The sequence below is a fragment of the Pundamilia nyererei genome, unplaced genomic scaffold, assembly GCF_000239375.1.
Source record: "Pundamilia nyererei isolate P.nyererei 1_Seehausen unplaced genomic scaffold, PunNye1.0 scaffold00187, whole genome shotgun sequence".
In the NCBI taxonomy this organism is placed as follows: Eukaryota; Metazoa; Chordata; class Actinopteri; order Cichliformes; family Cichlidae; genus Pundamilia; species Pundamilia nyererei.
The window spans coordinates 716,457-729,380 of NW_005187588.1; the positions used below are offsets into that span (position 1 = coordinate 716,457).

General features: G+C 41.2%; 1 protein-coding gene across 3 annotated transcripts in view; it reads right to left on the reverse strand.

Annotated features, from left to right (window-relative positions):
- Positions 1–2,437: 2,437 nt before the first annotated feature.
- kitb (KIT proto-oncogene, receptor tyrosine kinase b) overlaps positions 2,438–12,924 on the reverse strand; it is a 16,374-nt gene continuing 5,887 nt past the window's right edge. The window contains exons 8-19 of one of the 3 annotated variants that reach the window (XM_013914321.1): positions 12,676–12,782; positions 11,829–11,955; positions 11,626–11,730; positions 10,606–10,716; positions 9,893–10,031; positions 9,734–9,798; positions 9,501–9,592; positions 7,195–7,317; positions 6,695–6,806; positions 6,381–6,480; positions 5,632–5,737; positions 2,438–5,468 (exon numbers count right to left, since the gene is read on the reverse strand). In XM_013914321.1, coding sequence (XP_013769775.1) covers positions 5,325–5,468; positions 5,632–5,737; positions 6,381–6,480; positions 6,695–6,806; positions 7,195–7,317; positions 9,501–9,592; positions 9,734–9,798; positions 9,893–10,031; positions 10,606–10,716; positions 11,626–11,730; positions 11,829–11,955; positions 12,676–12,782 — 1,331 coding nt within the window. In that variant the 3' untranslated portion in view covers positions 2,438–5,324. Of the gene's footprint in view, positions 5,486–5,631; positions 5,738–6,380; positions 6,481–6,694; positions 6,807–7,194; positions 7,318–9,500; positions 9,593–9,733; positions 9,802–9,892; positions 10,032–10,605; positions 10,717–11,625; positions 11,731–11,828; positions 11,956–12,675; positions 12,783–12,924 lie in introns of all 3 variants that reach the window. The other 2 variants (XM_013914320.1, XM_013914322.1) reach the window with 2 other exon arrangements.

Consider the following 12,924-nt stretch of genomic DNA (forward strand, 5'->3'; position numbering starts at 1 on the left):
CGTTGGGCGCAATATTGTGCGAGCCCGTGTGTGGGACGGCTCAACTTGAATATGTTTGTGTGAATGAGTCTGTGTGCATGTTAGCTGTCGCTTTATCCCAGTATATTTTCATGCACAGAAGTGTGACTGGAAAGTGGTTATTAGGCATTGCAGAGCACTGGTCACCTGCCAGGCTAAAGAAGATGGGTATTGTTCTGCAATAACAGACTGCTCACAGTGACTGTAGTACTATCTGACAAGTCTCAAATGTTAACCCTTGGACATGAGCTTAACTTAGACTAAATTGCTGTTAGCGGGGATAAAACCTCATTTCTTGTTTTCCCCCATACAAATAAGGAATAGTGGCGAGATTACACAGTGAGGGCTTTAATATTTGAATCAGGTCTTCCACTCGTCTCACATTAATTGTTTGTCCTGTATAGATTAGTGTGTTTGTGTGTGCGTGTGTGCGTGCGTTTTAAGGCATCTCTAAAGGGTAATGAAATGTTTATAGTTTGTGTCACTGATACCCAGCCCAAAGAATGTAATGGTGTTTTAAAGAGACTAATGGATGTTGTAACTGTGCGCCTGTTTGACAGGCTTTATGATGAAGGAAATGGAGGGGTGTGAACGAAACTCACAATTCACTGCAAGAATCCAGAACTTACAATCTGAATTTCAGTCTATTGTAAAAGAACCTCTGAATGTTTCACCATTACAGACTTTATTGGTTTGCAGCAATATGTTTCTGACAACATCTTGGTTGGGAAAAGGGTTCAAAATCTCTTCAAAGTTGAGGTCTAGGATATTTGATACGGGACAAGACGGCGAGCTCCCCCTTCCACACAGATACACAGGTCACCTTTCCACCACACCGTTTGGTTCTAAACAGTTCTAGATCTAGTATAATACTGTACACATACACAAAGTTAAAAACACCAGTATTCAGTGTAAAAACGGTGCTATGCTAACCTGTACTGTATGTATTTCTATCCCTTCTTCTGCTCTTGAACTGTGCTCCTTTATCTACCCCAAAGTCAGATGTAATCAATATTTTGAAGCAAAATGTTTGCTAACATTATTATTATAATCCCCTCTTCTCCCATCTTGGTCAATTTGAAAATAAAAACAGTTGCAAATATTAAATGTGACATGTGTGTTGTACTCAGTTTTTAAGCCAGTGATGGCCTTCCTTTTGACACACAGTAAAGTACACTTATTGCCGGTCGTTTACCTTCACATGCATTGGAACTTCTTAATCCATAAGGTTTAAATATGATGTCGGCCCACCCTTTGCAGCTCTAATAGCTTCATGTCTTCTGGAAAGGCTTTTTACAAGGTTTAGGAGTTTGTCTATGGGAATTTTTGGCCTTTCTTTCAGAAGCGCATTTGTGAGGTCAGAAAATGAATGTTGGACGAGAAGCCCTGGCTCACAGTCTGTTCTAATTCATCCCAAAGGTGATCTATAGAGTTGAGGTCAGGACTCTGTGCAGGCCAGTCAAGTTCTTCCACACCAAACTCACACATCCATGTCTATATAGACCTTGCTTTGTGCAAAGCTGTGCAGTCATGTTGGAATAGGAAGGGGTCACTCCCAAGCTGTTCCCACAAAGTTGGGACCAAGATGTCCAAAATTTCTTGGTATTCTCAAGCATTAAGAGTTCATTTCACTGAAACCAAGGGGTTGAGCCCAACTCCTAACCCCCCCCCCCTTCTCCTCCAATAACCCCCATCCCTACATCATAAACCACCCTCCACCAAACCTAACAATTGGCAAATTGCACTGAGACAAGTACCATTCTCCTGGCAACTGCCAAGCCCAGACTTGGTCATCAGATTACTAGATGGAGAAGCATGAACCCCCCAGAGAACACGTTTGCACTTGTTTAGAGTTCAGTGGCGCCGTGCTATACTGTGATTTTATGCGATCTACCACTTCATAGCTGAGTTGGTCTTGTTCCCAATTGCTTCCACTTTGCTATAACACCACTAATAGTTTGAATATTTAGTAGTGAGGAAATTTCACCACTGGAGTTGTTGCACAGAATTGCTGGAATTCACTGAGCTCCTGAGGTGACCCATTCATTCACAAATGTTTGTACAAGCTGTCTGCATGCCTAGGTGCTTCATTCTTTACACTTGTGGCCATGCAAGTGACTGAAAGACCTGAAGTCAGTATGGGTGAGTGAATACTTTTGACAACATAGTGTATCTGGCTGGCAATCCTAGTGCCCATCTGAGGTTCACATTAGAAGTTTGACTGAAAAGTGCTATTACTCCTACAGTAATTGCTGCCATTAAAATGCATCCATGGAACAGGGGTGGCAACCTTTCATCAAGAAGCATCATGCGACACATGATGGTTGGGCCATGTTGGCAACCTGAGGCAACATTTCACAAGAGTTTCTTTTACGACTCCATGTTGTTTCACAGAAAACAATAAAAGACTTATTGCAGTTAGTTTGACCATCACAGGTACGTTCTTTATTATTACAAGTCAACCAACTGTATCAAAACTGCAAGAACCCGAAAGCCAGAGTGCAGAAACATTTTTCTGCTCTCTCACCAATAACTGTCACAAACAAATGCATTCACTTAAAAAAAAAAAAGTCTAAAGGCACATCTCTAAGATATTTACATTGCATACAGGTTTGACATACAGTAAAAAGCACACAATCAGTCCTAAATCCTTGGCCACACTGGCTTTGCTAAAGAGACTAAAGTTATCCATAAAAACATACAGCAGTTGTTGTTTATAAGTCACAGTTTTCAAAGCTACAACGCACAGGTGGAAATTTGTGTTTATGTAACTTTTATGGCTTTATCTTTTTCATTAGGAATTATCGCTTGCATGCCACTCTGCTATGGCTTCTCTTCTTCTTTTTGTTTCCTCTTCAAAGACACTTTGTACTACCTTAGAGAAACGTGTTCATTTAAAGGCCTGCTGAAAACAAGTTTTAAGGTTTTAGGATTTGACATTTTGGGAAAATATTTTTGCTGAGTGACATAAGAACAATTAACCTTTCCAACATCCAGTCTGCCCTCTTAGGCAGAATGTTTTAAGCAAGATGTCTGGATTGAAAGGCTATGCCTCCTAAACACAGCAGCGACACAGGGCAGTGTGCTCCTCACGCTTCTCCTATACTCCCTTTTCATGACATGTTCTCCATTTCAACCCTCCAGCGCCACCACGGGCGATTTCATGACGTCAGTGATGCACTGTCAACCATGGAAGAACCCTGAGACCTATTCTTGGGTTTGTGAAAGAAGGAAAGGAAATGGGTCAGACGGGCTCGGCACGTGTGTAGCCAGCGGATGGGGCAGCATGTGATTGATGGAATACCTTAAACAATGGCAGTGTCCTGGTTTCTAAATCATATGATTCCTACATTACTCTGTAATGCAGAGGTATTTCCGGATAGGCAGAGGGTATGTAGGAACTTCAGGAAGGATACAAATGATGCTCACGCACAAGCAGCAAAAACTCCTGGAAGGATCTTTGTCAGAGTTCTTCAGGCACCGAGCCACTCTGGGTTGGCAGTGTTGCTCTGAATGACCTCATCTCTCCCCAGTGAGTTCAACAGCAGAATCAACCTCCTCTAGAAAAACAAGAATCTTTCCCTCACCGAAGTCCAGCAGGATTTTGTCAAAAATCTTCTTCAATCCCAACATTCCTCCACAAGATTAAGCTCTTCAAGCGCCATCACAGTGCAGCTACCATGTCTCATAAGAAGGATCTGCCCCAAGTCACCACTGAATACCAGCTAGAAGCCACCGAATAGCTTCTGTACAATCTGGTGCCTCTAATGTGCAAAAATCCATTACTGAGACTTCATTAACTACCATGGCAACTTCTAATGAGTGCTGCAGTGCCATCATCTTTGCTCACATAGCATTGGAGTCACAGAGAATGAGAAGGCACTTCTAATGGTAGCCTTTAATATAAGCTCTATCATTTTAGTCTAATCTTAATGGCAGAGATGGCGTCAGCCAACCAAACACATAGTAGGATCTTGTTTTAAGTTCCTTCCTCCAGGAATTCTGATCAAATGGATGCTTTTTTTAGGCATATATCACAACTATATATCAGTCCAGACTAGAATTAGCAAATGTGTGGACTAGTTTTTCAGCATCCCTCTAAGGCAGGGTCTCCTAACTTTGACAATCTAGTGCAGATTAGAGAAGGCACTCCTAAACATTTCTTCAATGTCTGTGTTAAAATATCTATCTTAGATCTTCACATTAATAATGAAGGCCAAAGTGATGCCATCCAAAGCAAGTATCTGGTTAGATGCCTTGTTTCTTGGGCCAAACTCTTACAGGCCTTAACGTCTTTAAGACAAACTTGTAGTTCAACTGATTGGTTTTATCAGCTTTCACTGGTAAATACTGATAGACAGCAATAAAGAACATATGGAGACGAGTTAAAGACTGCACAGACTGATAAGTTTGTATGAACCACACCATTCAACACCTACAACAGCAGCATGGTGACAGTTACGTAAGCACAACTCAAAGCTGTACACTCTAAAAAGGCAAAACTACCACAGGCATGCAGCTCAGGGGCTATTCTACTATCTTACATATCTTTTACTCAATGTTTAGCAACTGCACAAGTGTCCAAGCTTTAGAAATGCTGGTGTGCAGATTTTGTTACCATTGGACCAAGCCAGACAAGCTGATTACCTGTGTATTGTGTCTCCTAAACTAGAAACTACAGTTTTTAAGCTTTACTTCCTCATTTGCATGCGGCGACACGAGGATGGTATAATTCTTCTCATCTATCTCTCAACAAGAAAGTCCCAAAATGTCAAAAATATTTCTATGAAATGGCAGACAAGTCTGATACAAAGAGGTCCTCTAGTCACAGCATCAACTCTGTTTATTTATTTATCAGTTCACTATCATCTCCCCTGTGCAGGTATGTACATGTACTGGCAGCCTTTTGTTTTCTCCAAAGCATCTTAAGATGTAATCTAAGGCTGAATGGGAGCCAAGACTCTTCCCACTGCTGATGGGTGATGTATCTGATGGCCGGTTAGTGCTGAGGTCTGCTTTATTTAGACGTGCACCTGAAATACCTACCATGGAGATCAATATTGCAAGGGCAAGAGTAGATAGAGGCTGAGAGCCAAGTGCAGCCCTCAATATGTACAATATCTATATGTGTGTGTGTTTCTGTATGTGTGAGTGTGTGTGTGTATGGAAGATGCAGGAAGGCCAGCATTTGAGAGTTTGTTTAAAATGATCAGCTGTTAGTTGTAGTAGAGTGGAGTGTAGTTTGTGTGGTATGAGGTGAGGAAGGTCAGGAAGGTGGGGATTTATGTATGTGTCCAATTGGTGTGTCAGACATAGTCCAGGAAGACGTCAGCTGTGTTCTGCAGTAAAGGTTGGTTGGGGGCTGTTGTGCTGCAGACTGAGCTCAGTCTCCGTGATGGCGCCCTCTGCTGCTCTGGAGGACCTGAAGCATTACTCAGGGTCAGGTACACCTGAGGAGTAACACAGACTTGTGTTTTACGAAAGAAAGAAAGAAAAAAAGAAAAAATATATATAACATAATTTTTGTGCTTTGGAGACAAAATGTAGGGAAATGAGTGAAAAACAAAAAAGACAGATTACAAAAGTAAGACTAGGAGTCGTTCTTGCACTCACATTCTTGGTATTTTCTGACAGCAGCAGCTCTGTTTTCTCCACCAGCTTTTTGAAGGAAGGCCTTTTCAGAGGATCGTGGTTCCAGCAGGACAGCATCATGTCATACCTACACCGCAGGTCACACTGGCATTAGTTTATATGTCTGGGATACAGAGAAACAGCCAGAACACAAAAACAATCTAGCTAATAATTATACATCTAAACTACAGGCTGACAGGTTCATAGCCTGTAACAGCTCATATTACATCAGTCACGTTGTAGAAAATGACTTTAGTCATGGATATAAGGCAGCATCGAACAAATAATAACATATTTGGCTTTTACACCTTAACTGCTGCTGATTTAGTTCAAGTACCCACTGATGGAAAACAACATATAAATTAGATCCAAATAATTGATTTAAATAACTGATCATGTAAAATTATAATAAAAGAAGTCCAGGTTATAAATAAAAACAAAGAATTATTAATTGATCACCACAAAACAGAGTGATAATTTGTTTTGAATAAAACAGTTCTCTGCTTTTAGCTTCTACACTGTTGGTGTTGTTGGTTCTGCCCTGCTTATATCATCAAAGAAAAAGGTTGGGATGATGTAAGTGCTTGACCAAGGCCTAAAACACATATTTTATTAATTGAAAAAATAATCTGTTTATCACCTGATAGTAAAAAAAACCAAACACACGACTTCCTGCAACCTTTGTGATGGCAGTATATGAAACAGACTCATTCTCACAAACATGCACTTACATCTCAGTGGGGGCATACTCAGGCCTGCTCATCCTGTGGCCTTCCTGAATCATCCTATAAAATGCAGATCCCACCTGCATCCCAGGGTACGGGCTGTTACCTGCAACAACAACTTTACATCATTTTTAAAGGAAAAAAATATTGATTTGCACGGTACTGTTGGCTTCTCAATCAATACCACTTTGCGTGCGTGCCCTAAGCTATGTTGCTGCTTGTGAGCATTAATAAGCCTGTACTAAAGCCCCCAGTCAAATGGATGACAATGATGATTTGAAACAGTAAAAGGAAAGTAAAGCATAAAATGGAAATGTTACCGAAGGAGAATATTTCCCAGAGCAGGATGCCGTAGGACCACACGTCACTCTCAATCGTGTAGACGCAGTCAAAAATACTCTCAGGTGACATCCACTTGACCGGCAGACGAGCCTGAAGGAGCGAGAGAGCCATGAACTCGTGTCCTCATTTATAAGAATATAATATAGCCCATCAAAAAGAATCTAAATTTTCAGTGGGAAAAAAGTTATATGAAAGTTTTATAAAATACAATTCAATAAATAATGCCTTCGTGTACAAAATGAACAGAACTTTCTTCTTGTTTGGCCAGTGTAACTGCAAACTTTTCATCTTTTCCTTTTTAGCTTGCTGTCCAACTTTCTTCACAAAAATTCTACATGTATTGTTTCATAGAGCAGTTCAGACTCAGTAAAGAGAAGCGAGCGTGGGAGTTTTCCTGTCTTGGTTTGCGGAGACGGAGCGGGAACAAAGAACAAAGGAGGAGGGAGCGAAAGACTGACAGACGGAAAGACAGACTCACGTTTCCACGGAGCACATAGCTGGCATCGGTGGTGATGTCTCGTGCCAAGCCAAAGTCGCAGATCTTCGCCACCCTGCCGTGAGTCAGCAGAATGTTTCTAGCTGCAAGATCCCTGTGGATGCACTGCGCACACAAACGCGGCAGCAGAAACAAACACAGCGGTGAGCATTGACACAGCAACCGGTTTCTGCAGTGAATGACAGGGCACGCTTACAAAGGAGGCGAGGCCGGTAAAGCTTGTGGCAAACACAAAAGGCGAACTGACGTGTTTACAAAAGAAGAAGAAGTAGAAGAAGGAGAAACAATGACTCAATATGACCAAACAAAATTCAAGAAAGCATGTGTGGGTAAACGGGTGCCACGTTTTACACGATCATTCTAAACAGTTACTTTTGTCTTATTTAAGAGTTTAACTGGTTAATAAAACGGTTTTAAGATTGCATCGTAGAGGGAAGTAAAACACTTTTTTTCATCTTTATGTTACAAAGAGAAAGTGTCACCAGCTTGGGCTCTCTGTTGGCCTGCCACCAGTTTGTGTCTGTGAGAAACGAATCAGCTGTGGCGAAAGACACCGTTAAAGCTGTGTTTGAGTACAGTTTCTTTACACAACAAAAGGGGAATTGTGTTATTACGATCATAATTTTAAAAAAGCTGGGCTGCTATGTAAAAACAAAATGCATGCATTTGCAAATCTCTTGAGTCCATATTTGAATGACAACACAATATAGGAAAAACATCAAACGTTTAAACAAAGAAAATGCATTTAAGAAAAATCTAGCTCATTTCGAATTTGATTGCAACAGATCAGTAACATGAAGTAAAGATGGGGAGTGGTTCACCAATCGGCAAAAAAATGAATCTGCAAACTGTGGAACAATTTCAGAGTAATGGTCTTCAATTCCACAGAATGTGGAGAAATCTGTATGTGCAATGGACAAGGGCCCTCAGGCAGCACTACATTTAAAACAGGCATGATCCTGTCATGGAAATCCCTCCATGGGCTTGTGAGCACTGTGAACACAGTTCACCGTGCACTCCACAAATACAGGTTAAAGCTCTATCATGCACATGATACAGAGACCCTGCTGTCTTCTCTGGGCCAAAGCTCGTTTAAAGTGGACTGAGGCAAAGGGGGAAACTGATCTGAGGGCAGATGAATCGAAATTTGAAATTCTCTTTGGAAAACTTGGACGCCAAGTCCTGTGGACTGAAGAAGAGAGGAATCATCCAGCACTCAATTCAAAAGCCTCTGATGGTACTGGGGGCAAAACGGTGCCCAACGTTTTTGGACTTTTTTGTAATTCATGTCATATTTTCTTTTAACTGTTCAGGTAACCTGGACACAGAAGCCATGTTTCTACTGAAATCATGAAAAAATATGGTAGGGAATGCGATCCAAAGGGATAAATTAGTAGAAATAAGCCAATAAACTATGCATAAATTAAATAAATAAATAAAAGTACAGTCTGAGCAATTGAAGCGGTTTAAGGCTGACAGTTTGTGTGTAACTAAGGTGGAGCTTCTTCAAACTTTAATTCATTTAATTTCCTTTCATTTGGAGTCATGTTCCTGTCCACCGGATCACTCTTGTAGGATTTAATTTCTGCTGCGTCTACGTTTGTGTAGTCCTACAACTACCAAGTGCACTTCGTTGTTTTTGGTAACTAGCATTGACAAGGTAGCGCATGTAAGAGTTCTGCTTCTACCTGATTGTTTGAAAGTCGCTGTGAGAAATGCTGTAAATCAGCAAGCACTAATGCAGTGTGCAAAACATCAATGTTTGGATTGTGCAGCTTGAGTGTTTTATGGTTGTATGGGTGTGTCAGCAAATACAGAAGTTTGTAAAGACAACACTGGTCCTGAGATGCAATCCAGATATGTGACATTATCTCGACTTGATTTATACGCCTAGTCGACTTTGTGCGTTGAATCTAAATATGGCATAAAACAAAGCAGTGCCTTAATGGCTAAAATGCTCCACACAGCCTGGGGGAAGATGCACAGTTATGTGATAACTGAACAAATTCTCTGTAACTTCATCGTTACATTTGGCATTTTTTTCCATTGCTGAATTGACAGCATTAAATAGAGACGCCTAATCGTTTAATCTGCTTGTGTGCAGTTTACGTTTGAAATGCAGCAATGCCGTGGTTTCCTACTATAATGATGCCATTAGCTGAAAGAAAAAGTTCTGCACGAATATTGGCCCTGAGCCATGCCATGATTTATGAACTAGGAACAGCACTTTTAAATCTCTCCCATGACGAGTCTATATACTGTTTATTAACAGTCTGTAAAAGCCTTACATTCCTGGAAGTAATGTACTCCATTCCTTTGGCCACCTGGTAGGAAAAGCTGAGGAGATCTTCAGCATCCAAGGACAGCTCATCTATGTCATCTAGGCACACAATGCACTTCAGTTATATGCGAGAATTCCAGTTTTGATTCATTTGTAGGGAATTTTCATCCTTTGTGGAGGCATGCTATTGGTTATGCAGTGTATTGTAATTAGAAATGTAAAGAGAGAGCGACGTTGTACCTGACTCAGAGGACCTTTCTTTCTCAGAGGGACGCATGGGCATATATCCTGCACCAGTAGCCTCACTGCTAAAGAAATACACACAGATACACATACGTAAGTAGAGAAACTAGCCACTTTCAGCTGTCATCGCCATGAAGCATTCCTGCACATACGCACCTTGTGGACTCTGTTGGGTTCGAGACATTGTGGTAGTAACCATCCCCAGCTCTGGAGTTTAGGAAGGACTCTCTTTTCCTTCTGAGGAAGTTGAGGAGGTCCCCATAGCAACAGTACTCTGTGATTACCAAAATTGGTCCTGGCAGAATACAGGGACAAAAACCAAAACAATACAAAAACGACAACCATCAGTCACTGATTTTTAAACCATGACAGCACAATGAAAATGAGAAGAAACGGCAAGCAGTTCTGACACAGTGATGAGGCTTGACAACAAGGGTGTTTAAAAGCTGATCATGTTTAAACAGAGGAAACAATGTCACTATTCCCTGTTTCTCTCACAATAAGTGCTTATGCATACATCTGTGGAAAAAACCCCCAAACTAAATTATAATCAATACTGAGGTCTAGACAGCTAAATAATATTGAACACACACACAGCAGATTTGTGGCAAGGTAAAATGAATCACGTCTTCATATCGAAGGCAGATGCTGATAATGGCCGGGTACAGCAGTGAGTCACCACATGAGGATATGGCAAATGTGTCTCCCAGACAATATTCATAATCATAAATCATGACAGTCAACAATAAAACAAGAGTGCAGATGCGTAAGGTTTATGTGTCCCCGACACGACAAAACCAATCCGAAAATATCTCACATGCAAATCTGATTCTGAGTGAACTAATTGTGCTCGTAGTGACTCCTCTCACCTCCGACGGTACAGGCTCCCAGCAGGTTAACGATGTTAACGTGGTTTCCAAGGTAAATGAGAACCTTCAGCTCAGACATCAGCGCCTCCTTCTCCGTGGAGTGAGCGTTGGCTGAGATGACATCATCACAACATTAAAGTGGAAGACGTATAAGCACAAAATCAAAGGCCGTAAAGTGAAAGCATTCCTTTGTGACTGGCGTATTCTCATATTTAAAAGCCTAACGGCAATCAGAAATACAGAAGAAACAGTGCCAGTAGTGCCAGTAGTGACACTAGTGGCGGTGTAACAGTTATTTGGTTTTCAGCCCAGTGTTTTCCAATCTAACATAAATGTGGGGGATTAAAAGAATTGTAAAAAGAGAAAAAACAACTTCATATTCGTCTCTACTCTGAAACTTGTTTATGTTGTTGTTATTGTTTGAGTGTTTGTTTTTTTCGAGTCAGAATATTTGGACAATTGGTTGGAGTGCTAAGTTATCAGCTAACCCAAGCAAGCTCTGTCAGCAAGCAGGACCCATAGACTGTAGGGGCGAGTAGCTCGGACACACATGCCTCCTAATTAGTGTGGAGTAAAAACAGAGCCACAGTCTTCTTATACAAGCTGTACCAAACAGCAAGGTGTAATATTTGTCATGCAATTTCTTTAAAATGCTCCAAAAGACCAAAAATGAGCGATTTAGTTTACTGATTTTAATTAGCGAAGGTTAGGACGACCAGGAAGCTTCCATATAACCAACTTTACTTCTTGCAAGTATCAAAATGAGTTATTAAAAATAAAAAACAAAAGGCTCCACTGTATTCATTAACACAGAGTCTGTGTGCACTGACTTGCTTTCGGAGCCACTTAAGGAACTGCAATTTCTGTCACTTCCAGGTTAGATTTTTTTTCCATCATTTTTCATTCAATTTTAAACATGGGATTGCAGTCAAACACTTCTTTGTACAGTACTGAGTACTTTGTACCACTTTATATAATATTGTTACAACACAGAGACGGTGATGGAGAAAATAGACCTACGTTTCAGCATCTTAACAGCGACGGTTGTCACGGCGTCTGCAGAACACAATCCGTATGCCGTGGCCCTCACTACCTTTCCAAACGCCCCAGAGCCCAGGGTCTTACCTTCAAATAAACACAAAAAGCAAACTTTAACACTTCATTCATGCTCTAAAAATGATAACAGTCGCTGTACATTTGCACTCTTACACACACTGTCCTACCAAAGCGCAGTTTCTGCCTGGGGAACTCCCATTTGGAGTCATATGGCAGCTGGGTGGGGTCAATATATATATGGTTGTTTCCATGGACAGTCTCGATGACCTTCCACTGAATCTGGAACTTTGGTTTCTGTTAAAGTTTGGAGGGGAGAGAAAAAGTGACGTCAGATCAGCTTCCCGGGACTGTTTGTTGTGTTCGACTGTATAGCTCATATTCCCTTTCACGTTGCTCTTTTACAAAGATGCACTTTAGTTGTCAGCCCGAGTCTAGACTTTCCCCCTGACGATCCCACTGCAGATGCGTGAGCTACTTCTCAAGGAGTCTGACTCATCTGAGAGCAATAAGCACAGCATGCTCAGGGGGGCAAATTAATGGCTGGAGGCGTGATCGCAGTGTCAAAAATCCTTTAACTACAGCATGTCTGCACTTTAAATGGTTGACTGATTCAACTGAAATTCATTAGGACACATTCATGTTGATTAAAAGAATTTACCGTCACTCTTGCGTGCAAAACATCACTGCCAAATGCAGAACGAAAGAAAGATGCTTCTAACTTTAACGTACTCTAAACACGATGGCGGCACGAGTCATTAGTAAATGAGAATGGGCCCTTTGCCAGAAACTCCCAAAGCCATTTACTTTCCTGGGATGCAAAGTGTATGTCAATGCTGCTTGATGATCCTGATTTGAGATTGATGTTTATAATCTTTGAAACTGATTCATGGGTTTGAAAGGGGGCTGATGGCCAAAGAGTTTTGTGATTTACGTCAAATCTGTGACCCTACTTAAACCCGGGCTTAAAATCACAATAATCATAAGGCATGCACAGTTTATTTCCTTTTTCCTTACCTGCAAGTACTTATAAAGCAGCACCACTAACACGAGGCTGAGTAAGACCCCAGTAGCCACCATGCCGGTTAGAAGAGGCGTGAAGAGTTTATGGGGGACCACACGCTCTGAGAAGGAACACCAACAAACCCAGAGTGAGAAATCTCATGGAGCATTGAAGTAGCCAAGTTTTGGTATTTACACACACACACACACACACACACACACACACACACACACACACACACACACACACACACACACACACAC